This window comes from Falco biarmicus, chromosome 4 (assembly GCF_023638135.1).
Source record: "Falco biarmicus isolate bFalBia1 chromosome 4, bFalBia1.pri, whole genome shotgun sequence".
In the NCBI taxonomy this organism is placed as follows: Eukaryota; Metazoa; Chordata; class Aves; order Falconiformes; family Falconidae; genus Falco; species Falco biarmicus.
Genome location: NC_079291.1, coordinates 36,894,800 through 36,922,739, shown reverse-complemented (window position 1 = coordinate 36,922,739; position 27,940 = coordinate 36,894,800). Strand labels below are relative to the sequence as shown.

The following is a 27,940-nucleotide window of genomic DNA, read 5'->3' as shown; positions in this document are numbered from 1 at the left end:
TTGTGAAATGCAATTGATATTCTTCTGAATAATAAGCAGTGGCAGAAACCAAGACACAATTATCTTGGTTTGTCTTCCCCCCCCCCCGTAGTTTTTCTGGAAGTATTAATCTAATTACCTACCAATAAACACATGAAGTAGCACTCTTCTCTAAGCCCTCCAAAGGCCATTAGAAAATGGTTTTATAGATTTTTTTTTAAACATTTTCACCATTAGATATTACAATTTCTTCAAACAGAATCTTTTTGTTGTGAGGAAATAAACAGGGATAGGAAATCATTGTTATGTTTTGGCAACTATACTGATAAAACGCAAAATTTAAAATTTTATGTGATAAACAACTGGACAGAACATAACCAATGTTCTCTCAAAAATTTAATATCACTCTGAAAGAAGACAATTTTCTTCAAAATAAAATATGATGTAATTTTACAGCATGTAAGTTTAAAAGAAACTTATCTTCAACTTCTGTGTTAATAAATCCATGTGAATATAAATAATCTGATTTAAATCACATTTGTCATTCCTAGTTACAGTTTATCAATTACAAGTAATTACAAGTTACTATGCTAGAGTAATTTTTTGTCCTGGTCTGAGTGTTGAGCCAACTTGTCCTTTCCTCTTCTTGGGATTCTGAAAATTATCATACCTGGAAACAGAAAAAGGTATTAGCAAATTCTTATGAAACTCCCTTGTTTGCATATGCCTTTTCAGATGTACATTAATGCAACACAGAACTATAGATGTTTAAGTATGTTTTTACGTAACTGAAAAGTGCATGTCTTCTCAGACCTGGGGGAGTCTTCATCCACAGACCTGACTCTGAGAGCTCTCTACAGGGCTTTTTTTTTTTTTTTTTTTTTTTTCCCCCGAGGGGACAGGACAGATGTGGGTGGGACAAGGAACAGAAGTGGACAGGGTGGTATAGACTCCTGGGAAGCATCTCTCATTCTCCTTTCCTGTCCCTTCCTTCTCTCCTTCCCCTGCTGTAAGACCTTCCCTTATCCATGTATCAGCTGAGGATGACAACTCCTTAACAATCTTTGTGTCAGAATAACCCCATGATGAGATCACAGAACATCCCTGTACCAGTTTCCAGCTTTTCCAAGTCTAAGGAGAAACACTCTCCTCTTCAGTACGTTTATACTTATGCAGATGATTGTGTTTTCCCAAACATGGCAGCTACAAAGACCACTATGGAGAGACAAAATCCAGCCATTTGAAAGTATGAGGGGCTACCATTCAGTGGGAGCAGGAAGGGCCTAGCTCTGAGTCTTAAAGAATCAGTGCCTTTTCGTATTGGTATAGGTCTTAACATAGTACAAGGGTTTTCTGGTCTGATTACAATTTCTAGGTCTTATGTTAATAAAAACAATAAAAGACAACGCACTGGTAACATATTTTCCCTTTCCCAGTATGTAATTTAATATTCCTGAAAAAAACTGCCGTCAGAAGCTATTCAACTCCACCGCCGTTCCCCACATTAAATAACTATTGTGTTTCTGATGAATAAGGGCTGTGAAAATACCAAATCTCCACTGAATTCACAATTACTAAAACGTAATACTTAACAGTTCAGTAAAATTCTTCCAGTCATCTTGGCTAATGGATGGTCTTATACCCTCAAGTGCAGCCATCAGATGGGACTGGGTAATAATTAAACTGTTCTTGGCAAGCACGGACTGATCAAGGGTGCTGTCCTCCTTGAAAACAGAACCATGAACAGACAATGGAAAATTACCACAGAAACATAGTGCCATGAATACCAGTAACTCTGGAACCTCCCCATTACATGTACAGACAAATGTATTACAAATACAATCACAAACCCCCACCCCCTTAACAACACAGAAACAACTATTCTGTCATATGAATGCAACATCTGGCATATTTTCATCTTTGCTATTTTTGTTACATTACATATTATGCAGAAATTATTTATTGAAATACCAAGAAGTGTAGGGGAACAACAGAAAAGCTTTAAGACTAAATAATTGAAAAAACTGCCATACCCCATTCTTGCTTCTGTGATTGGCTTTGATAGCACTGATTTCTGTCCTTAGGTGCTCTGTTTGCTGCTCTTGGTTATTTTCCAGGGAGTCTTCTTGAGAAGCTGTTCTAAGCATTGAAGGTTGTGATGATGCTGTGTCTCTCTGTGTCACACTGATAAAATCATGACTTAGGGAGTTTGGTCCAGATAAACACAAAGAGCTCTAAATTGACCATAAGAAGAAATAATTACCTCATTATGGATCCAAAAGAGTAATTCTGCCATTGAGATTTAGCCTACAATTCAGTATAAGCTTGCCTCCACTGGCAAAAAGAGTATTTTCTCTTATAAAATATATCACATAACTTTTTGAACAGAAAGATGTAGGTTAATTTGCCAAGGTGTTTGGGGAAGAGTAAAAGTTTCAAAGTGACATGTTTCATGTTTAGAAAAAATCTAAATATTTTTGCAATGGCCTATCTCAAAAAGAATAAAGGTCTACTAACTCTGTTGTTTTATGTACATATGAAAATCAGTGGTTCAGAAATCTGGGCAAATTTATGTAGTTAAGCTTTGAAATTCCTCATTATTTAAATATTTATCACCTCCAAATTCTCTGTCACTTGATAAAATATGCAAATTTTAAGTTCAACAACTTTAAAAAGATCAAAGTCCTTCTAGCCTTGCTGAAAAACTTTCACACTCGGAGGAAAACTGAAGTCTCTAAAGATGCATTATAGATGATAGCATTCAATTTATGTAAGATAAAGCACACAAAAGCACCTTAGCGCTCAGAAATTTGTTTTCCAATGTCAACATAAGCAATTTTTTGCTTTAAGAATCAATGCCATACACTTTTGAATTAAAAAAAAAAAAAAGGCGTAACAACCTTGATAACTACTTGTAGTAGTAGTTCTGCAACAGATTTTGAAAATTAATGTCCCGTGGATCACACATGAACTCTGAGGTCGTATGTTCACCATAAGGAGCTCGAAGACAGCATGTTCTGTTTTGCTTACACAACAGCTGCCAAGGAAGACAAGCTGGCCAGCTGATCGCTACGCACATGCTGGGTAGCCAGCACATTCCTGTCTGCAAGCTAGCCAGAGAATGTGCTGCCCTCTGTGCAATGTGATACTATAACAGGAATTCTGCTTCTTAAAAGCAAGGATGGAAGCCGAAGTTTACTTCTGTTATTTACACAATTCCATGGTCAGATTATTCCATTAATACACACACTATTGGAAACTGAAAAATGTTTGCTGATTCTTAAGATTCTGACTGAATCCTTGAAAGCTGAATGGCCATTGTTGAGTAATAAAACTAAGTTAAAACAAAAACATAAAACAACAAACAAACTAAAAGACTGTTTTAGTACTGAAGTTTGAAAGGCAATAAGCCATTGGACCAGACAGTAAGATCTAGTATGAATACAGTTTGCTTTATTATAAGGTATTAAGCAGTATATTTGGGGATTTTGACTTTGAAGCCCTGCATAGTTGCAGAGAAGTCCATATTGTATTTTGTCAGATGACATCCCTCCATCTGCTGCCGCACCATGGACAAGATACAGGCTAAAGACAGTTTGAAAGACCAAGCAGACATAATTGTATTTATAAAACCGCACCACTTGCCTAGTTCAGTTTTTCTGCTTCACAAGTGATAATATTTAGAAATTTCAAAATAGGAAGCGAGTAGTTTACCAGTTCTGAAGGAGTTCCATTTCCCAGCTCTGATTCATAAGAGCTTCCAAAATAAAGACGATACATATTGGACCTTGGATCTTCAGGAAGCAAGTCAGACATGTCTAAAGAAATAAGAGATTGCTCTAGCCCTGCGTCTCCATCTATTGCTGAATCATCTGAGCCACTGCTGTGGTTTAGAAAAACCATGGAAGAGAGACTGAAGTCACTATCAGAACTAGAACCAAAATCCTGTGACAAAGAACAGAACATTAGAAGTGTTAACTCAGAGCTAATTGCAATCTGAAATACATTAAAAAATGTAATATACAGTGCGAATGGAAGCATCGATTTACATTTGATTCTAGTATTCTGTCCTTCTCTGGGAGTGTATTTCTAAATATGTTGCTAGGAAAATCCAATGCCTTTAAGCAGAACTTTCTGTCTTCACGCTAGAAAAAGAATTTGAGGAGAGAATCTTAAGGTTTTTATTTGTTTGCTTTGAACTGCCTCACTCCCTCAGTGACAGCAAGTGTTGGGAAACTTCATGCACATTTTCTGTTGTAGAACTGTATCACTTCTGTCTCAACCATTCCCTCTAGGCAATTTACTGTCTTGTGTAAAGTGCTGTAAGAGATTGTGGTAAATCTACTTCTACAGTGCCTAACTGCTGTACTCACCTTTAGTCACAGTCAACACATTTTAAGGATTGGTGTAGAAGTCACGGTTGTTGCTTTAGAATGGTGTCTGCAAATCTTTGTTTGTACACCCCTATCAGTAAAACATTTCTAAATACATTCCACCAAATAGATGCACATTTATTTATTTGTAATTTATATACATGTGCTATTGAAGTTCTAATATTTTCTTCCTGCACCTCAGTGGATTGTCTTGTGCACACCACTCCGGAGACAACTGCTTTAGATAATGGCCGCCTCTAACGATGCATAATCATCAGGTATCCGTACAACTACTTACTGACGCTACAAGTGAAGCGATTATTAGGGAAGATATGCTGTAGATCCCTCCCTTCCAATACTAAGGGCTGCATCCTCAGAGCCCCATCCCTTGGTAACAGAACCGGAGAGGTCTCCTTGTTTTTGCACCTCTGCCCCAACCCCTCCCTTTGACCACCAAGTAGCAGAAGCCATGCCTGCCCCTTTCCAGCTAGAACCAGAAGACTGGCATTAAAAATATGAGGAGAGGTGGCTGATTAGAGGCTAAAAGAGGAAAGGAACGGTCAGTCACATAAGGGATATAAGCCAGGGGTGCAATCCTGTACTTGGGAAGTGCAAGTATTAGCTGGTGCCTGAAAGACGAGCCAGAGCAGGCCGCTTCAGAAACCCCATCTTCTGGCTGCTTTTCTCCTGACCTCAGGTCAAACTCAATCTGTTGGAGCAGCTCCACAAAACCCACCAATTTCTTGCCTCCTCCATCATCTGAAATGTGTCACCTCAAAACTGAATTTGCTAGCTGGTCCTAAGAAACTGAGTGTGATACCTCCTATTGATCTGTCAGTCATTCCTCATAACAATGATAAACAGATATAGCTTACATAAATCTATTTAACATTAAACACCTACCATAAAATGGAAAAAAATTGTATTTAAGTATTTAAACTAGTTTGTTAAATTATTCCTACATTTTTCTGCAAAGATACTAAAACTTTAATTGTCTGTATACCAATATTGGAAAATTACATCTTATTAAACATAATTTTGGTTAAAAAAAAAAGGATAAAATTAGCCTTTTCAAACATATCAACATCAAAATAAAAAGGAGGAGAGACTTCTCTTATATCAGTGTTATTTACCTGTGTTAAACCTGAACCTAAATTAGTATGGATTGCCTCTAATTGGGCGTTGTACAACAAAGCTTTTAGGTCAGCCCCTGTGAACCGTTCTGTTTTTGCTGCCAAATCCTGAAAGTCCACATCGTTTGCCAAGGACAGGGAATGACTGAGAGCTTTTAAGATTTCATAGCGTGAATTCTGTAAAAAGGGAGAAAAAAGAAAAAGTCAATAAAGCAACCTATTTTCTTCCTTGTTCTGATTTCTAAATAGTGCTTTGGCCCTGTCACAAGCAACTTCCTATCCGAGGGAGGAAGGATCTTTTTTCAAGATGACATTACCCTAATAATAGTATGTATAGGACATACTGTATAGCAATTTTTAAAATATAGGCATTCATTTTGTTACATTTTCTTGAAGAGTCTAAGAGAAACTGTACCAAATAAAGTATACAGAGAAATATATTTCCTTAAATATGCAATTAATATCTGGGATTTTTATATATGCAATATATAAAAATATGACAGTGAACTCTGCTACTCACACGACCTTTTCCAAAGAGAAGTACGACTAAAGTGAAAACCTTATGTTTACCTGAATATTCCAAACCAGAAGTTTACAAGAAAAAAAAAAAAGAAAAAAGAAAAAAGGAAAAAGAGTATATCTGTGTTCTTAAGGCACAGATTCATCATCTTCATGTGTGTTTCAGAATTAAATGATACGGCATTTGCAAAATGTGCTAATCTGAAAATGAACGGCACTGGTTTTTTTTCTCATAAAATGGAGAATCAAAGGCACACATTGTACAGCCTCTAAGACTTGATCCAAAGCCTACTGAAACCAATGGGAATCATTCCTTTCCTAACTAGTGACACATCTGACTTAAAAGAGCTTGAATATTCCAAATTAAATGTGGATAAAAAAGTGTGGGATCAACTGAATTTGGAATCAAACTACTCTGGAAAGCTTTAGGTAATTCAAGAGTTGGGTTGGGAATGGTTATAGTTCACTTCAAGCAAATGGCAAATCCACTGGATTCAAATTCAGAGAAAGACACAGAACATGATAAACACTACCCTGCATCCAAATTCTTTCTGCAGCTAGCTTCCTTTTTTAATTTTATTTTTTTTAATCTGCTATATCCACAGGATCATGATTTGGTCCTGCAGACTGTGGTAAACAGCCTTGTGTTTCCCTAGCTTTATGTGAACACATTGACACTAAAATCAGTGAATTTATACTGTTGTATTACTGGAGCTCGGCAAGCCAATCTGCTTGTACAGGTTTGAAATGCCACTAAATATAAAGAAAAGGAGAATAAACCCCATTAGTTTGAATTTTTTTCCTTGCCTCCAATCTAAAATGTTTTGTTTCCTCACCTGATCAGGAGGTGGACAGTACAGGCACTTATCCAGTCGACCTGGCCTTAACAAAGCAGGGTCAATCAAATCTGGGCGACTAGTAGCAGCTAGCACATAAACCCCTTTAGAAAGTACAGAAAAACCACAATTAACATCTGCTAAATTTTTGCATAAAAATGAGCACATAGATTAATTATTACCTTGTAAGCCTTCCACGCCATCTAACTGAGTCAAAAGTTGGTTGACCACTCTGTCAGTAACTCCTGTGTTGTCATGACCTCGGCGAGGAGCAATAGAATCAAACTCATCAAAGAAAACAATACAAGGCTTAGCTGCCTGAGCTCTGCAAGGCAAAAAAAAAAAAAAAAAAGAAGCAATAATTAAATTCTATTTAAGTTTGGGTCACAGGTAAAACTGCTTAGAAATATTAAGGATAATTGCTTTTTGCTTCAGAGAAGCAAAGATTCAGTTATCTTTAAAGAGAGAACATGAAATCTTTTCTGTAGAAATTAAGAGGTTCTGAAGAATTAGATTGCAATGGAATCACTGCTCATTTTTATAGCACACTTTGCACTTACTTTCTAATTTCTGAAATACTCAACTGTCATGTTAATATACATGAAAGTTCTAAAATCCAATCACTGCAGATCAGGTCTTGGCTTATGTACATCTAACAGACTGCCTACACTTCAAACTACACAAGAAGCAAAGGCTGTGTAGGGTATGTCTGTATTAGTGAACACTGAGAATCAGTAAGGGCAGATTTGTAGTAACAACTGGCACAGAGGACCTTGATACCAAGTCTAGTATGAACCCGTATACTGAGTGTTCATTACTAGTTGAAGCATTACTCAACTGTGTCCTGGAATCAGCTGGGAATGGAATTCTGCATGTGTTTTCCAAGACAGTTCTGTGATGTGGACCAATGCATGGTAAATGGAAAGAACTGGGAGTTCAGCTTCAAAAGTGCACTCCAATCTCAGCCGAATGTTCAGTTCTTAAATAATGATGGTCAAGTTGAACTTGTCAAGATCTGAACATCTGATTCAGCACAACTAATCATATTTCAGATGCTTTTGTGATCTGATGCCATGTCTCTCCTAAGACAACCAAATTATTTCTTGGAGCTTCAACCAATAAAATTCATCAATAACATCACCAATCTTTACAAAACCAACCTGTAAAAGATATCTCTAACTGCTTGCTCACTTGCTCCAATGTATTTGCTGAGCAGCTCTGGTCCCTAAAAAAAAATAAAATAAAAATTTCATGATTTGTTTCTTAGTTTTAATGTGTGATTCAACATCAGCCTACATTTTATATACTACAGTGAATTTTCTTGCAGCCAAGAGTGGCATCTCTGAACAGAAGAGCTGAGTGGTCTAGATAAACCAAAAGAATCTCTGAAGCACTCCAACTTATTTCTATTTTTCTACTATGACAGAACATATGTTACAGTATCACAAGGCAATGGCTTACACTGTATTTTGAAAATATGTTTAAAATGCATTGCTTAACTTCATTGTCCAATGGAACCAAAATCCAGGATCTTTTTATAAAAAATGGGAAACTAAGAACATCTAATTAAATTTTATAATTCTACCTTACGAATAATTATAGATATATAAAAAAAATCCCCAGTAATAAAACTGTGATGTTCCAGAAGTCAGATGGTAGGATATCCAAAGATATACCAAATTTTAAATGTCAGTTTCTTACTTTGGAATTTAGCCATCACAAATACTCAGAGGTATTATGTTAAGCTGTTTCATTCAGTTAATCAACTGAATCAATCAAACTTCATAATCTTGGTACCTTGATGCTGATGAAATTCATTCCACTTTCTCGAGCAATTACTCCTGCTAACAGTGTTTTTCCTGTTCCAGGTGCTCCATACAGCAAGACTCCTGATCTCTGTCGTATGGGCAGGTTTGCAAATAATTCTGGATACTGGAAAAGAGTTTCAATAAGACATATTCTAAAATATGTAATTATTCTGCAGTGCACTGTAATATCACTGACTAGTGTTAATTTCTGTCTACGCAGAATGTCTCCAGTTTTTTTAATCCACATTATTATCACAACAGCTCATCTGGGCCATTGGTGGTGTACTTGAGACTGAAGCCTAGGAACCCACTTCATATGTACTTAAAATACAAGTAAGTGGCATTTTCTACTAAGAGGAAACAGGACAAAACAGGAATTCACTAGAGCTTTATAAAGCCCATATTGGCGCTTCTGAATTCTTATTTTAATCACTGACTGATATGATCAAATTATATAAGTATACAGTGAAAGATTCTGTCCATTATACAGAAAACTGTTCGGTCATTTCTCTGAAGACTGAAATGGATGGCTCATCTCAATGCTTGATGAAGTCTTAAGCAAGGCAGAAAGGTCAAAGCAAAATAAAGGGGAATCGTGGACTGGCATTAATCCAAAAGAGAATACTCTAGCAAAAGTACTGCAGAAGACAGCTGAAAATGTTATCATCACAGAGCCTAATCACAAACATTGCAACAGAGCAGGGAGCAAAGATGATGTCAGCAGTACTGCAACACTTGATCTGCAGGAAAGCACAAGCCATTGCCGTTTGTATTTGGAACAGGGCAAGGGAAGGAGAAAGAGTCTTTCAGTAGCTGAAGACAGCTGAAGACTGGGAAGTTACAAAAGTAGCTTAAAATCACACCTGTTGTCTTTCTGTCAAATACTGTATCAAACCTTAAAAAGCATTCTTCCCCTGCTAACATTATGTACAAAATTCAAGTAACTAATTTTAAAAAAAAAAGCTGTCTACCTTTGCAGGTAACATGATGGTATCCATAAGTATTTGCTTCACATCTTTTAAGCCACCAATCTTGTCCCAGCCAATGTCTTTAGGTTTATGAAGGTTGACATTTCTCAGAGCTAACGGAGTAAAATCTTTTAGAGCTTTCTGAAAATCCACAGTTGACAGAATCAATTCTACTTAAAAAAAAAAGAAAAAAAAAACCTGAGCAAAAAAAAAGAACACACATCCTACCAGTAACAAATTCCTCACAATATGTAACAATTACATACATTCTAAACATAAACCATAAAAAAAAGCCTTTTTATTTCTGTATTACTCCACAGGTTCTGGATGACAGAAGCAAGGCTATGAAGTAAGAGATTTTGTTGTCAACGTACCACCATTTTGAAATGCATTCTGGTTGGAAATACTGGCATGAATGGCACGATCAACCAGCATAGTAAAATCTCTAGCAACAAAACCTTCTGTTTCCTTTGCAACACACTGGAGGTCAAGATCAGAGAACTTCTTTACATCAGAATTCAGTTTCATTTTTATTATGGAATACAGCATTTCACATCTTTGCTTCTGAAAAACAGAATTATGCAGCAAGCGTGTATTACTAGTCTCATATGAATTTCAGAAATTCAGAAAGTAAAAACATATGAGTTACTAAAATTTCCTTAAATATTTACATGTCACCAAACCTTCCAATAACAAAATCTGAGCAGGCATGAAGATAAACAGAAGTTAGTTCTTCAGGTGAATTTCAATAAATTCACCAGTTTTATACCCTTAAATGTTTACCTCACCATAGCTATCTTACAGCCAAAAATAATAATGTAACAACCCTCCACGCCCCAGATTTTATAGTTTTACAACCAGTTTTTCTGTTTCACAGAAAAAGGAACATCCTTCATTTTGCCAATTTGAGCAGAATATATTTGAGATTAAATATATTGCATTATATTAAAATACATCAGATAATTTTCTATCTTTTGAGATCCTGACTTTTCCAGTGATGTCTCATCCTTATTAATTTTTTTTATTAAATCATTTTTGTATTAAAAATAATAAAAGTAGACTTGCAGGAAGTGGGAGAAAGCTACACTATATCTAATGCAGAATCCTCTCCTCAGTTCCTTTTAATTGCTATCCTGGACAGCAGACCAGCAGGCAGGAACAACTGTGAAATACAAATGAGTTGCCATGTCTGTGTCATGTCTTTAGGGCATGCACAGGTAGAAAGTGTCAAGTCTTCTGCAAAGAAGTTACACTGGTTTTCCTTTTCGGCTTTCAAAATGAACCATAATCAAAAGTAGAGCGATATAATTAATATAGAAAACCAACCCAAACCCTTCCCATAAAATTAACATTTAGTTTTAGTAACGTTTTAAAAAATACATGTTACAGGGACATACTTATTCCTCTGAGCAGTGAAAAAACACACTCATGTTTAATCTCATTTATCTAACTGTAGTGACTTACATTTACTTTTTCAAAGCTGCTCCTCTAGAATACCCTTACAAGTAATAAGTGGGGGCAACTGGGAGTTTTCACTAGATTACTTTTATTCTTTAAAAACATTATAATGTCATGTGTAATTTCTGAGGTATTTAAGTATCAGGAAATAACTTCTAAGACTTCCAGATATTTTTCTCATCTTTGGGTGTAACCTACTATTTCTGCAGCTGTTCCTGTACTGTATTTGAGGTTGCAGGGAAGGCGAACAACACTAACCATTTTACCCAAATTTACCTGATCTGGAGATCGGATACATTTGAAGCATTGAAATATGTGAGTTCCTTGAGCTGAAACCAGGGAAGGATGTAAGGAGTGTTCAGACTGACTTGTGGCAATTAATGCAATCAAACTCCCCATGGAAATAACTTCTTTTATCAGATCTTTCAAAACTAAACACAGAAGACATTGCTCCATGAATTGCAAAATAACAAAAGATTCTGCATTTCATAATAGACATTTCTACTGTACTGGAGAGCAGCATTAGGGCACACAAAATGTAACATATTATTTATTTGTTTTACTCCCATGTTTACAGGCTTTTTTTTAATCATAAAAAAAAAAAGAGAGATGTATAGTTATTTTCTCTAGGACAGTACGTTCCATTAATAAAATACCATCACAAGTGCTCTTTAAAAGCTAGATTTGTAACATCACTGATGATGTCTACCACAGGATATTAAACAAGGATTTATTTTTTTTTTGTGCGTTATGATCACTCTTCTAGAAATATTATTCCCTCCATGCAAACAAAAAAAGGGAAAGTTGTAAGATTGAAAATAGTTGCAAAGACTAGAAAATAAGCCGTCTAGGAAAAAATAATATATGGAAGTTAAAGAAATTATGGATGCAAGGTGGATCTTCAAGGAATATTCTTTAAAACTCAAAGCTTCTGTTGTATGTATTATACCTGTAAATAAAGTAATAAGAAACACAAACACTTCTGCAAGTAACTTAAATGCAGATTTTTAAAAAAGAAATTATAGTAAGATTTGCTGAACTTCAAAAATAATTTAATTTAAAAATATGCTAACTCCCTCAAACTGAGCTAAGAAAGGGAAGGTTGGTTTTTTTTGCTATGGCTTTAATTTTACATGAACAGAGTTTAATACAGCTAATAAAATAAAGATATTGATCACTTTAATTTTATTTTGCAACTTATCACTGCCTAGATTTTAGGGACTAAAAAGGAACTGTATATGGGATATCAAGCTACAATGATAACCTTATTTTTGAAATCTGTGGATTGTTACATTGTAAAATAAAACAGAACTTCTACAAAGTATACCAAGTAGGATGACAAAAACGTTAGTACACAGCTAAAAGAAGTTGGTTCTAAGTATCACTAAGTACCAAATATATGTACCTCTGTAATTACAAATAATAATTATTGAAAACAGGATCAATATTAATGATATGTCAATTATAATACTGATCTTATCAATAATTATCAGTTAAAGATTCACCTGTAATTTGTAAGCAACTGGAACATATCTGAGTGCACAAACAATCTAAAAGGGAACTGAAAAGCCTTACAGCTGGCAGTGGTACTGACAACAGGCATTACCATCAGCAGTACCCTTGGCAATGACTACTCCAAGCTCCAGAGTGAACTGTTCTGATTCTGCTAGTGGTCCACAAACTGTCTACATACCATGGTTTGTGAATCCCTGCCATGGAATACCACATGGTCCACAGGCAATAATGACAAACAGAATTGTCCAGGTAGGACAGTACGATTCAGGTGCAAGAAATTCTAAGTTGCATTATATTTTTATCCACAGGTACCACAATATTACCATAAGCAAGTCTACTGCTTTGAATGGTTTCAGGGCTGTTCTCATGCTCTGGTGTAGAAGGTACTCCAACAATGTGATCAAGATCATCCATCAAAAGAATAGATGGTTGCCTCCATGCTGCCTCTAAAAAAGCTTCTTCCACATTTTTCCTTACGTTTACTAATCTTTTTCCTAAAACGGAAAATACAATTTTAATGACAAAACATATGAGGGAAAAAAAATCATCAGACTGACTACATCGTGCTCACATAATACTACAGTGTTTTGATTTGTGTAGCTTAACTTTACTCCTGTAAAATCCAAGTACCAAGATTAAAGCAAAGTCAGCAGTTCAGTAAAGAGACCACATCTTCCATGTAAAAAAAGTACTAGAAGGATCCACCTGTACTAAAATTATATTAATCATCTTTCCCAACCACTATAGAAGTCTACAGGTCTAATTCCTAGACAGTTAGAGCAATAGCAGCAGCATTCTAAATTAGCTACTAAGGAGTCCTGCAATTAGAAGAATTTTTCAGAGTGCAGGACCTAGCTCTTTATCAATCTTTCCCTTTTCCTCTGGAGCAAGGAGCTTGGCAGGAACTTTAGAAAAAAAAGAGTATAGCCATGCAATACAACGACTCTGTATGAAAACAGTTGAGTATTCTCTGCCTCTATAACATCAAGATTATTTAGGAAAGCCAGCAAGTGAAAGACTAAAAAAAGCCTTTTTTGTCCTCTTCCATCTTTGGTGCAAACTACTTATTTTGAACTCACAAAACCTAAGGATTCATCCATCTCATCATCATCATCATCATCTATAATGATGAGTGTTAGATGACTATTGCAAACATATACTAGGTTAGTAAATGTGTCATCATAAATCAGGTTTCAGCTGGTTGTTTGATCTTTCTTTGGTGCCTGTGTCATCATTTCACTGAGTAATACAGGTAATCTTTAATACTTATGATTTGTTAATGTAACATTTGTTCCAGCTAGCACAGCCGAAAAAAAAGCATAGTTCAACTTGCAACTTCTTCCTGTTTTGCAATAATTAGAAATAAGCATGGCAAGCATGGTTTGAATTTGGTGGTGGTACATGGGACAGAAACTGATAAAAGTGTGAAATAAGCTTACAGCAGCTGTATTTTCATCAGGCTGAGAAAGATGCTTATTGCAGGGCATCAAATATCCTTGCAAAAGCAGTAATAACACTAGAAAAATTATGCAGACTAAATATAGCAACTTCATAATTGTGCTTCTTCATCATACAGCAAACATTTGAGATATATAAAAAAATATTATCGTACCTCTTAAAGTTTTACAATCGATTACTTCTACATGAGCGTCCAGTCTATCAAATGCTTCTTTGCAGATGGCCTTTGCTAATGTTGACTTTCCACTTCCCTACAAAAATAAATGTGAGCTAATGTAAATCGACAGAACTAGCTCCTTCTGTTTTTGTCACAGAATATACCGGTTAACAAGCTGAGAAAGCTGTACACACACTGGTTTTATTTTCACCAGGTATATATGAATGCTGTCTTTATATCACTTGGTAGAGAACAAAGCCATAGAGCAAAACAAGTATAAACAAATTCAAGAGTGGATAACATCCACTGCAGAGAGCGCTCTGACTCCACTGAGTTCAGTGTTAAGACATCTGTTAGTTTCGGTGGAATCTGACCTTAAATGGATCACATAAGAGGCAACAGGAAAACAAGCATATCAACTCCACTGCCATTTTATGTTAGAACACAGGAGAAAATACTATACTCTTATTTTCATTCAAATATTTCAGAGACATGATGTGTTTATTATACTTTGAACACAAAGTAGATTAATTCCCTAGCTGCATTGGTAGCAATCTTTAAAACTTACATTATATATATATTTCTACATACATGAAATATGAATATATATTTATAAAGTGTGCATATAATGTATGTATATAATATAATGTTTTACTGAATTAATTCTGTTCAATTAACTGCTCTTTCTTCAGCTTGTTTGTTAATTCTTTGGAATTCACGAAGTATCAAAGAAAACTAAGAAAAACAGTTTTGTAAATAGGGAAAACAACCTGGGGGGGTTTGCAAGTAGAGAGTAGTGAGGTGTGTACCTTTCCTCCTGTGAGAAGCACCCCTCCACTTCGCAGTCCCACAGCAACAGCAGCCAGCTTTTGAGATAAAGGACGCCCCAGAAGACTGTGGCTTATGTGTTCAAATGAGGATGTTCCTAATTTGTCCAGTCCCCTGCAGAGCAAATAAAACATTAAATGGCCTAGGGTAGCATCAATACACATGATGTAAATAGCAATGGCCTGCCGTATGGTGAAGTTTCAATGCTGACACATTGTGACATACTTCACCCTTTCAAGAAAAAGCTAAAGACAATTCAATCTGAAGAGACAGCAGCTTTATTCTGCAGTGGTGACACAGGGGACACGGACAGATATTGCAGAAGACTCCCACAATGGCAAGGTTACCTAGTCGTTGTACACCATCCTAGCACGAGGTAAGTCTCAGAAGGTAAGAGCTCACCATCTTTTGGGACTTCACCTGTTTGAGTGGCTGAGTAACAACCTACTAAGGAATGTTAACAAACCAGTAAAAAAAACCCCAGGAGCATGCCTGGGTTGGAAAACTCAGGCTTTTCAGAAATAAAGCAACACATAATTGCTTTGAAGACATCCTTATCCTGCACCTGTCCTAAATCTTTGTAACTTTCAACACAACAGTGCTCCTTTCAGATCCACAAACAGCAAGGCTATCAGTTTTGTATTTCAACTTTCTACAAAAAGTGTTGTTCCATGAAAAATGGAATGAACAAATGAATCCTGGTTTCTAACATCCCTACCCGATGACATCCCACCCCTACCACAATACCCCCACATCAATTCCTATTCCCTCCTCAATAATAATATGCTCAGTTGCTTTTCAAAATACCTCAGTAATATCCTCAGTTGCCTTTCACAAAGCTGATAGCATACTACCACAACACTCCAACTCTCTCACGTCCCCTCTGTCCCATCCCTACTTGAAGTTTGCTACGTGGTACCACTGTCTTCCCTTCTATCAATGAGCATGGCTTTGCATTATTACTTATTTGCTGGGAGACAGCATGTCCTATGGCTAGTTCCAGACTACACCTCTGCCACGGGCCACCTAGCAGGTTAACTGAGGAGCTGTTGAGTTTGAAGGGCACATTTTACCCGCGGCGTATCTCAGTACAATATGTTGTACTTGGCAACATCAGTATTTCTTCTGAAACTTAGGCAGTTCTGAGACCTCCCATCCTACTGTCAGACATGGTGAACTTTTCAGAATGTGAACAGCTTCAGGCACATGAAGTTTTCTATTCACTGCAGTAAGACTATTCAGAGGATAAAATTAACCATTTACATTTACTAGGATAAGGTCTGAACCTGGCACAAGGCAAAAGGTGCAGAGATTTTTTTTTTTAGACCTGGCTTAGTTTTCAAAAAAGCTGCATTTCCACCAATTTATTTATTTATTTATTTATAATTCTCATTCCCATTCCCTCCCATGTTTTCTACTATGAAAATGTCTCACCCTAAATCGTTTAGTTTGTGGTAAGGAAGGTTCCTGTCTGTATCACATATAGGTGGCTGGCTGTCACCATCAGCTTTTCTAGTTAGAGGATGTAAAAGAACCTACAACAAAGGGAAGAGTTAGTACTTTACATTAAATATAACTACAGGAGAAGGGTATCAAAGTGACTAGCCATTTTAGGAATTGTGTAAAGAAAATGTTGCATGTATGCTCTGCTGAAGTTTACTGTGCTTGAAAGAAAGATGCATTGGTGAAATGGCATAGATACAACTATTTCAAAACACAACCCAGTGTTTACAGTGATGTAACAACCTATGACTAGATGTTAGGCCAAGTGCTGTTTTCTACCACACTATGCAGCCCATCATCTCTTTCCCTACCTGTAACTACTTGTTCCTTCTCCTCTGCCCTCCCTGTTGTGCTGGCACGAGCACTTGTGAGGCAGGATAGTGAACTACACCAGGAGTCTGGCCTGGATGAAAAATAACCTGACTAAACACCTTGGTTTTTTTACCTGCATGGATTTTTCAGTCTAGTTCACTCTTGGCAGGCAAACAGGGCTAACAGTGAGGTTCACAGATGAGAACACGCTGGTAGGAGATGCTGGCACTGCTATTAAGAAACACATTTTGCCCCTTCATCTTAGCACCAGTCACTAGCACAATTTGTAGAAGCCTTCTTGTACTTCTCTACAACCAGTAGAAATAAAGCTAGTTTTACTTTTTTTTTGGAACAGGAATCCTGAATTTTGCAGAAAAACTATATTCTAAACAGCCAGAAGAGGACACCTTAATTCTCCACTAAAATGTAACTATCAGTTTAAAAATGAAAACATGTTATCTCACTCCTATAACCATAAGCCTGGGCTCGTGGCCACTGGTTCAACCAGAATTATTAATGGAAACAGTAATCCTAATGTTAAATAGAAATATTTATTCTTCTGAGAAAGGAAAGACTGAAGGAACAGAAGGCACATGAACTATATGAAAGAGAAGGTAGTGTGAGCTTGGTAGGTTTGAATCTTTGTCAGAACTAGGTACTGTTCCTGCCAGATACACTGTGAAGTGATTTTACAGTGCTTTAGGTATTAAGGGAAAGATCAACAAAGTATAAGGACAGTATGTTCAGACTTGGACAGTACTAACATTCCTCTGCTCTAACTGATTTTTCTGAGAGTTTGATACAGACTACGAAATTCAGTGACAAGTGTGGCACGCCTGGAATCTTAGCAATACCTCAGGCTATAAAATAACATCTAAAGAATGCAAACATAATTTAATGAACAGTCTGACATTATTTACTTAAAAATGGAAACCAAAATACATTATATATAAAAAGTAATACATTTTTAACAAAATATAACAACTTAAATTACTTGATACCTGATACTATGTGATATTTACTTGTATATTAGTCTTTTGCAGCAAACTCAGACTCAGTATAAAAATATTCTCAGACTTATTTTCTTCAACGTGCACAGGATGCACTACACTAAGGACAAACTCCTCCGTTCCTGTAACAAACCCAAGGAACAACTATTAAAATTCCAAATAAATTCAGTTTTTATTCCTTACAAGATGGAACAGATTAGTGTCTTCTGAATTACTAAGATATAATAAAAAAGAAAGAATAATAAATATTGAACATTATTAAAGCATAATTCATGCTTACAGTTTCAGTTTAAAGAGGTATCTGTTATGTTAAATGGTGTATACACATATTAAGTGGCATATTGCCTAAGTAAATTCCATAATGGACAGCTAAGACAGCTACACCACAGGACACTATTATCCTTCCTTACCTTCTTTAACAGACAGATCTATACAGCATGTGCTTGTCATTATCCACGGGTGATCATCAGTAGTGGAATCCTGCAGCCAAGAACTGAAAGCAGATTTAATATCATCTTCATGTATATCTTTATGCTAAATAGGAAAAAAAAAAAAAAAAGAGGGAAATAAAACAGAACAAGGTGTTAGTAAGTAAAACTGTTTTCTTCCTCTGCATGAGGCATTTGTTTCTTTTATGGTAGCACAGAGATGGAAGAAGATACAAGAATTTTATTTATTTAGAAAATGGTATTTTTCCAGCAAACACCATTTCTGTCAACTGCTCCATGGAAAGCATCTGCCTAGCCCTTGCTATGGCAACAGCTGAATCTTTCGCCACCTCTGAAGATTTATCTTTGAAACACTGACCTGGGGGCAAGGAAAAGCCTTTATTCTTGTTTTACTTATCTGTATTGCCAGATCCAAGCGAACTACTCAGCTCCTGGGTTTGAAAGACCACCCAGGGTATACACCAATATTGACCTATGACTTATTCTGGGTTCTCAGAATACCCCTTTCTTCCCTGTATAACACACTTCATATACAAAGAACCCTGCGCTTATCCGGGCACCACCAACAAACTTCAAGAGGCAGGCAAAGAGAGCAAACAGCTTACCCCTGATCACCCAGATAAATGGAATAGGAAAAGAAATCAAGTCTAGATTGCGTATCTCTTGGCTGAGTTCCTAATCAGAGAAGCCTAATTCCTACCTAAAAAATGGGGAATCAACCAAGATCATGGAAGCAGTGTTCAGAAAAGGAATGGAAAGATACTGTTGTATTTCTTTCTGTGTTTGCCTGTTTTTTCCAAGAACTAAAAAATGTCAACTGAATCAGAAAGGAAAGAAAGGGAAGAATCTGTATTTAAAACATAAAACCACACAACTACTTTTAACAATTTTAGCAGATTACTGCCAGAATACTTCTGTTAATTCCAATATAAAAAAACGAATGTTGTTCAACTATTCCTTTGTGGGTAAGAAACGAAATTAGAATACTGGGGATAAAGAACAAACTTGCATAAGCCCTGCTATGATGGGAAGCACTGTATTTAAGCTTTTGAAGGGCAGCTAAAATGACAAATCAGGCCAGTGTCACACAGAAACAAGCATATGGTACATGACGAAGAAATACATCATTCCACAGCTACACCTGACAGGCTGCAAGAACTGGTACTAAGTATGTTCTTACTGTCACAGATGCTCACTCTGGAGACTGGGTATGCCTTACAGGAAAACAGAGGGATTAAATGAGACAACTCTAGAAAATTAAATCTTCAGTACAAGGAAAAGAAAAATTGAAAGGAAGCATTAAAAGGAAGTAAAAACCTAAACAGCATATACAAAATTGTAATAATTTTACAGCAGTTTCTTTCTTAGAAATCTACTGGGCACTGCAATGTTTGAAGAGTATAAGCATGTCTTCCCCCAGAAGAATGAAAATGGGTATTTTTTCCTCTTTAACTCTGTAATTCTTTTTTCTTTTTTGTGTTTTATTTTTATAGGCTTAAATGTATACACTGAACATTTGCTAGGTTTGAATCAGTATTAATGTACTGCAGGGAAGGGTCTGATGCAAAATTATTATCGATTATTGTTGCTGGTTTTACAGCACCTGTTTTATGTTTGAGACCTAATTAGACAGAAAAATGTATCTTTTCCCTACCAATGCTACTTCTCCTTCATGTCAACATCCTTTCTAATAAGACAGACATCAGAAATTTTCACAATTTGAGAATAACTAAGTCCCTAGGATTTAAAAGGGACTATACAGCATTTGTCTAACAGCTTCAGGAAACCAGAAGTCAGAATCCAGAAGTTCTATTTCGTCCACCCTCTGTGACCTCTACCAATTCCTTCAGATAGAAAATTGTTACAGATAGCATGCCAAAGTATTTGAAATATTTCCAAGTGCAAACTAAAATTTAATGGCTTGATGTTTACAGTATCATTCAACAAAATACAAAAAAGCATTACTAGATAAGCTTTAAGTAGATTACAGCATCTTCTTAATTTAAATTTACACAGCAGAAAGATAAAGCAATTATTCAAAAAAGACACACCTTTGGAATTACGTCAAACATGACAGACATCTTCTAAATGAAGAAAAAAAACCCATAAAAAAAATCCCAACTTGACCAGAGCAACATTATCAGTTTTCCAATATAGGAACATGTACATGACCGAGAATATAAACTCACTAAGTTCTGTTTGGGTTGTAGCGTCAGAGATACAGGAATTTTAGGAATAGACTCAATTGACTTAATTCGGACTGTTGAATGTGTGTCGATATGTAGTTTTTTCCTCAGACCATCTGGAATCTGAAATATTTAAAATAAAAGCAAAGAAAAAAGGAAATATTAGAAAGTAAAACAGTTATAATATTGCATCTATAATACAACATCAGTTTCTTCATCACTAACAGAACTTCTAGATTTGACCATTGATCTGTCTGTTGGTTGTAATCTGTATAGAATAGAAGGAAACCATAAAACTGATGGTAGTGTCCAAATCTTGTTCTCTCATGCACCCTTCTAATTGCCTTCTATCCTAATTGTGAAAGTGCTCACTATAGCTGATGGTCTACTAACTTCTTTAATAAAACCCCAAAAGGTTGAAAAAGAAGAATTAGGCGGAGTTCTTAGAACATTGTAAGAATGCTTTTAGTATAGAAGAAACCCAACAACTCTACCTTCATTTGCTGATTAAAATTAATTTTACATGGGCAGGTAAACATAAATAGGCCATTACACAGATCAGAACTAAGCACATCTGCAGCACAGAGAGAGAAAACCCAGCCTCCTTAAATTGTACCAGTCAGTTTGCCCTTTTTAAAAGCAAACTACTTTTCAAATATTCTGTGATATTTTAAACATATATCGAAATTGAAAACATCTCATAAATGTTTGATAAGTCTAAAAGACTTTATGGTTGCTGGCATTTGGAAAACTGTTAAGTGTCTCAAAAGATTTAGTGGTAAAGACTACTACAGGCTCTTGCTCCCATTCTCAACAAAAAAACGTAAGTGAACGGTGAAAAGTGTATTATGTCAAAATAATCAAACAGTGATTTGGAGTGCATTTTATCTATTTTTGTTGGTCCCACATGTGCTTCCAGGAAAGACAGAACATAACCAGGCTGTAGTTCTATCAGGACAAGCTGAAATGTCAGCACCTATACACCAAGACTTATGCCACCTTGCAAAACAGCATACAAAAAATAGTTTAACTTACATAAAACCTAGTTATATTAATTTTAAGGGGTATTTTAAAAGAGTATATAAAAGCACTCACAAACATTGTGTGGCAGTAGGATATGTGATCCCATTAACTTTACCGTTTGATGACACCTAAAGTCCAAAGCACATTTCAAAGTTCTAACTGACAAAAAGAATCTCGCTATGCAGTACTGAGTGTAGGTAAGTAGATACTTTCACATTTTCCTGAATACAATGACTACCAACAGATTCTGAAGAAACCATGCATTCCCTCCAGAAACACTGAGGCATTTTCCCCATTTGGTGAAAAAAACGCTAAGGATGAAGAATCCCAGAATACACTGTACATCTTGGAGGATGACAGTAAGTAATGTAGTCCAGAATGAGACAGCTTACCAAAGCACAGCTCTAGTAAATATTATTTGATTCTAGTATACTCGAGAGCTTAACACAAAGTTTATATCCCAAAACTGCATGTTAACCAGCCAGTTCCACAATTATCCAACAGAAAATATTATTGCATAAAAAGCCCAAAAGATAGTGTGCTCAAACTGACCCAAACTCTTCCAACATGTAAGGCTTCCCCACTGTGGCGATACTCTATGACACTCTTTAGGTCTTCAAATCCATTCCAAACAATTTGAACAACAAAACCCTCACTGGATGCTTGACTGCTATTAGAACCAGAATGATTTTTGTCTTGTGTACTAGCCAACTGCTTTTGCTTTTCAGATGGCAGATTTTGCTTTGCTTCTTGTTGACGCTGTCTCGGGGAAAGCAGCTGATTAATTTTGCCATATGATACTACAGGATTTGGATCCAAATCAGTAAATTCTAAGTTCCATGGAAAAACATGAACAGCATTCCATTTCAGAAACGCATGAGTGGTAGATGCATTCTGCACGCTGGGAGGCTGGGACTGACATACTCTAAAAACGGAATCCATGTGAATTAAGTTCAGCAGCTTGTCTTTGAAGGTGCTCACTTCATCTTTATCACACAAAGTCTTTTGTTTCTGCTCAGATGTATGAGAAAAAATGCTCCCAATGAAATTCCATATATTTGGGAGAACATTTGAGCCAAATGTCATGTTTGCATCAGCCTTACTCTGTTCAAGGACTCCTGGCTTTAAGTAAGGTTCTTTGGCAAAAGGATCCTTTACTGTTTCTTCTTGCTCCATGTTGTTTTTCACAAAACTTTTGAGCAAGATGTCACTTTCTGTGGAAGCTGTGCTGGTGGTATTTTCCTCAAGTTCGCGTGTTTTGGGACGTATTAGAAGCTCCGTGCATGGTTCTAATCTCCCATAGGGGGCTGCTGGCTTAAGCGTACCTGAGTATGAACAAAGCAGGTCATGAATGCATCCACTCCTGCAAAACAGCTTACTCAAGGTTCCACAAGAGCCTTCGCTGTTGCTTACCGATTCTGATGTAAACGTGAGTGTGCTGTTCAACCCATACAGGAAAGATGGCTTTGGGAAATACTACCCGAATCTGGTCAAGAAGATGGTTTTCAAGAGAAGAAGCGTGCAGTTCCTGGGGAAATGTGGTACCATTATCAATTAAATACTGCATTCATTTTCAACATTTGTTTGAAGGTGAAAACTCTAAATGTCCTTCTAATACATCATTTGAAATATAAAATACAAATTAGCATTACATCACATTTATTAGTTCTTTAGGGGCTGAAAAGAATGGGGCATTCTGCAAAAAAAAATATGCTTGCATCAGAATCTCTGTCATCTGTAAGAAAAGAACGTGAACAGTGGAAAGGGTTTTATTACCAGAATTTCCCAGTCGTCTGCTGAGAGTGGTTCCACTTCTACTTGCTGACAGGAGGAGATGTGGGAACATGGTTCAAGAAATACCTGGCAAAAGTAACACTATTTCAAAATGCTTAACTACTTACTTTTAAACACATAAAAGCTCCACCTTTAATGCAACTACAGAACTGACATCTCCTTCATTATATGCTTTCACTACTTTGAACATACATCTTCTTAACGACACCAGGGAATTCACAAGCAGAATTTGGATATTGAACAGATGGGAAATAGATTGCATGGGCCATGCTTTGGGGACTTCAACAAGCCATGAATGGAAGCGAATGTGAAAAGCATCAAGAGCTTTACCAGCTGATAACAATAAATTTTTAATGCATATTGATCACATAATCATCTTTTAATGTTTTGATTTTTATTTTTAAATGTTCTGGACTTTAGAATGCTGAAAAAAATCATTAAGCTGCGGGCAAATTTAGGTTGCGCAGAAACAGCTGAAAAAAATCAGGAAAAAGTATAATACAAAAGCAGAACCAGCTCCTTTAAAACGGTTCTGTGGAAGCGAGGCTTCCTGTGAAACCATTCATAAAGTTCATCAGGAGGGATGATGAAAGCTATTGTGGCTTAGGCTTTTCAGAAACCATTAAGCATACATTTCAAAAGTCAACTTCTACCAAAGGTTCCATTTGACAGAAAGTAACAGTTTTAAAACAATATCATGTCATACATCTTAAAATAAATTTAATTATTTTTTTCTTGAGACAAAACTAGTTACTTGTCTTCTGAGAGCAATATATAAAAGTAAAAATTGATTTTGAGTTCTTCTAGGTCCTCAATTTGAAGCAAAAGTTGAGAGGAGTATCTTTTCCCCAGCATGGTAAATAGAAGAGCCTATTATTATGAAACACTGCAAACATATAATTCCTGAATCCAAACAATGGCTAACTACCTAATTATTCACGTATTTGACCGTACAGATGCTTATTTCTAGGCAACAGTTAGGTGAGGTTTTCTTAGGTTTCCTTTGCCAACTGTTTTTCTCTTGAAGGCTATTAATTGCTAGAACTAAAAAAGGTTCTTACCTTGCCACTGAACCAGTAAATTGTAAAGCTCTGCAAACTGATACCTCATTTCTAGACAGAATATGCTAAAAAAAGTTAATAAGGTAAGATAATACACTGCTTTGAGCCACATTCTTTGATGTCTTCTACTACCTGAATAAAATTTTCCATATGAAAGAATAGGTGTATATGAACATACTACACAATAACATTGTATAGAGGAATACTTTTCTATTCCTGTTCACTTAAATTTCCACCCATTAATGGAAAAAAACCAAAACCCCACACTTGGATGCTCATATTTTAATAGTCCTACGTCAAGAAGCTCTGTCTGCCTCTCTCAACTTCTGTCCAATGAAAGAATCATTTACAAAAAGTTTAACACAGCATCCAAGAGTAAGAGGCCAATTTAAACACACATTCAAAGCCAGAGGATGCATGGGGACGTATGGTGAAGGGGGGAAAAAAGGGATGAAAAGTTAAACCCCAAACAAGTCAAAGAATAATGCAGTAAGTCAATCATTATTTTAAAATAACAGGAACCCCTAGCAAAATATTCTCATATTTCCCAAATTATTTAGTTGCTTAGAAGTGTACTTTCCTAAAACAAATGGCACTGCAGAGAGCAGCTCCAACCTGGGAAAGACCTACCTACAAGCCTATCCTAACGTTATTTAGGCAATTGTTAATGATTTAAGGAGCAAATCTTTTCATGTTTGAGACATTCAATGACTGTTAACTGTTCTTACGAGCAGATATAAATGAAGTAACTGTCTAAATATATGAAACAAGAAGGTCCTAGTTAACTTGTTTACCTTTTCTTGAAAGGTAAATACCTTTTCTTACAAGATACCAATGATCTTAAAATATAGTCTTTATTTAAATAAGAAGAAAAGATTGCATTGCAAACCTGTTCTCCATCTGTAATGCCAAGTTTCTCTGCTAACTGTCTGTTAATCTCTGCAATATTTTCACCCTGGTGACCTCGACGCCTGATTTCCATCCAGCTCAAAAATACAGGCTGACGACTGCAGGATACTTTCACAGCTTGGCCCTACAAATTTCAAAGGAATAAAATAAGTTAACATCAAACAAGCTAAATAAGATGACTATTAGTCAACCTAAACTGTATTTGATTAGATCAGAGGATTTAAAAATATTATCTGGATTTTATGTGCCCTATTTTAATTAACATTCCCTAAAAATAACTTGCAGAATTTACAACGTGTTAGTAAAGGGTGTTTCTATTAGCAGTGACAGAATTATTTTTTAATTCTGGCAGACTGGCCAACTTCTTAAGACCATCTTTAGAATTTTTCTCCACATTACCTACTTTACAACTCTCAACACAGAAAAGCATGCTGGTTTCAACTGTTAAACAGCTTTTAGTTTTTATGGACTATGTTTAAGTAAGAACAGTAATTCCTCTTCCTTTCTTCTGTATTATAGTCTGTCAAGGAAATACCTTACAGAAATGTAACACAGTTCTGTTTCTCAAATGAGGAAAAAACATAAGCATAGGCTTAAACTTTATATGTGTTGTAACATTTGCATGGACTCCAAGACTGCTTTCATGAGATGGGGAATATTTAATGTAAGTGACAAATCACATTAACTCAGACCAAAATGATTTTATTAATTTGTTTCACAACTGCTCAGCGCTGTTGATCCCAAATTGAAGAATCTTAATATGTCCACTCAGTTTCCATATAAAGAGACTATACCCTAGATTGTATCACTCAAGTGACTTTTTTTCAAACATTACTATTTTTATGAAAATCAAGTGACCAAGACAATGTACACTGTGAACATATCACAGATTTAATTATTAATATAGTCACATTTTCTGTTCTGTTTGCAACTGTATCCCAATAATTTCAAGTATTATTTGACTTTTTGGTGAACTCTGAAAAGTTTCAGAGAACATCTACAATGGTCCCAAGATTCTTTTACTAAATGATATATTTAATTTACAGCTCTTCCCTCTACTCACACAGATAAGAGTTTCTCCCATAGTGTCTTAATTGCCACACAACACTGAGTTTTGTAGACCACTTTGTCACTCACTTATCTAATACCTTCTGCAATTAGATTTAGCTTTTGATTCCATTTGCATTTTTTAATTATTTACTCAGTGTAATCTATTAATGTAATTATTTATCCCCTTTTTAATATTTTCATTCAAGACTTCAGAGATCATGCATTTTTTTGTGGATCACGTTAAGTAAAAGCAGGAGCCCACCATAACCAACTATGTACAGAATGACACTCGTCACAAGACTTCAAAGGAATTGCACTCCTCTTCCCTCCCTCTTATCAGCAAATTTGTAAGACATCCAGAAACCGTAGCAGAAGCAAAGCTAACATTTATACCAGGTTTCTTGGAACCCTACCAACCTTCTTCTACTACCCCAAAGGAAAAGAGCAGGTTTTTACAAGTCTAGATGATTGCACTTTTGTGAAGTGTCCTTTTTGGCCTTGGGAAACGAGCAGGTTACACATACTGGGTGAGGCCAGCCTAGCCAGAAGGGGCTTTGCCAGGATTGCGGCTGCCACCTCCGCTCCTGAGCTTCACTCCTGCCTGCTCCCCTTCACCTGCTGGTTCTTGCCATTTTTCAACCTGTCTGTTCTGCTAGCAGAGCTTTAACTCTCGTGTTCATTGCACAAGGGATGTGCACAGGCCCTGCTCTTGTTTTCACATGGAAATGTTATTTAGAATCGAAGGTGGGCTTCCTGCAAGCGAGCAATCTACCTAAGAGGCCTTCGCAGGACAGGAGTCCCTTTCCGCACAGGAATACATAACGAACGATTCGCGTACACCAAGAACGCTGGTTCAGCTCGGATTTACCACCTTACCTCACACCCGAGAGATTAATTTGCACAGTATTCGGTTAACGCCAGCGAGTTACTGGGAAAGCCGGTGTAGGCCGGGCCCCCAATCCCCCGCCCCTGGCTGAGCGGCCGGGCCGGGCAGGCAGGGAGCGCCCCCGCAGGGCCCGGCCCGCCCGAGGCGGCGTGCGGGGCTGCCTGTCGCCGTGGCCACGGGGCAGCTGCGTCCCCGGGGCGGCGGGTGTCCCCCAACGGCGGGGGGGCCCACGCGCTCCGTCGCCACAGCGACACCGCAGCCGGCGGTGGGGAGGGCCGAGGCGCGGAGGGAGGGGGCACTTCGTATCACCGCTGCAGCGGGGTGCTGGGGGGCGGGGAGCCGGTGCTCTCCCATGATCCTCCCTGCCCAAGGCGCCCCTCCGCCCGGGCCCCGAGCGGCGCCGAGCCGGTACCTGCTGCAGGCGGAGGTGAGAGGCCAGCACGGGAGGTAAGTGCAGGAAGCAGTCTCGGGTCCCGCTCAGGACGACCGTCACCGCAGCGGCTCCAGCTCCCCCTCCGCCGGGGTTGCCGCTGCCCCACATGCCGCCGGCGGCCGAGCCGGGCCGGGCCGGGCCCCGCAGCCCGGCACCTCTACGCGCCCGCTCCGCCCCGGCAGGGCGCTGCCTCCCCGGGGACGGGCGGAGAGGGCGGGACGGCCCTTCCCAGAGCACCCCCTTCCCTCCCCTGCCACGCCCGAAGCAGGGGCGTGGCCCGCTGCCAGCCAAT

The 27,940-nt window shown here is 37.3% G+C and overlaps 1 protein-coding gene across 3 annotated transcripts; it reads right to left on the bottom strand.

The window, feature by feature from the left end:
• Window positions 1–360: 360 nt before the first annotated feature.
• On the bottom strand, window positions 361–27,873 carry PEX1 (peroxisomal biogenesis factor 1). 3 transcript variants are annotated; one of them, XM_056338548.1, is made up of 24 exons: window positions 27,628–27,872; window positions 25,260–25,403; window positions 23,292–23,375; window positions 22,929–23,043; window positions 22,068–22,840; window positions 20,496–20,615; window positions 18,268–18,391; window positions 17,870–17,979; window positions 16,467–16,567; window positions 15,014–15,146; window positions 14,202–14,298; window positions 12,913–13,083; window positions 11,351–11,505; window positions 9,991–10,180; window positions 9,620–9,789; window positions 8,638–8,772; window positions 8,001–8,065; window positions 7,023–7,165; window positions 6,841–6,944; window positions 5,486–5,662; window positions 3,694–3,924; window positions 2,013–2,213; window positions 1,573–1,703; window positions 361–649 (listed from the first exon to the last, which is right to left on the bottom strand). In XM_056338548.1, exons 1-24 carry the CDS (start codon window positions 27,754–27,756, stop codon window positions 565–567), a joined length of 3,888 nt encoding a protein of 1,295 aa, XP_056194523.1. In that variant the 5' UTR covers window positions 27,757–27,872; the 3' UTR covers window positions 361–564. The 3 variants fall into 3 exon arrangements, with proteins under 3 accessions (XP_056194523.1, XP_056194524.1, XP_056194525.1); XM_056338549.1 differs by having other exon boundaries at window positions 9,620–9,786; window positions 27,628–27,871; XM_056338550.1 differs by lacking the exons at window positions 361–649; window positions 1,573–1,703 and having other exon boundaries at window positions 2,075–2,213; window positions 3,694–3,797; window positions 27,628–27,873.
• Window positions 27,874–27,940: the final 67 nt, after the last annotated feature.

Excerpts from the sequence above, each read along its gene's own strand:
- PEX1 (XM_056338548.1), bottom strand. The coding sequence starts at position 27,756 with ATGTGGGGCAGCGGCAACCCCGGCGGAGGGGGAGCTGGAGCCGCTGCG. Across the intron at positions 9,790-9,990 it reads GAATGCATTTCAAAATGGTG|TAGAATTGATTCTGTCAACT; the intron begins GTACGTTGACAA and ends TTTTTTTTTAAG. Across the intron at positions 1,704-2,012 it reads ATCACAGAAGCAAGAATGGG|GAGGACAGCACCCTTGATCA; the intron begins GTATGGCAGTTT and ends TCTGTTTTCAAG.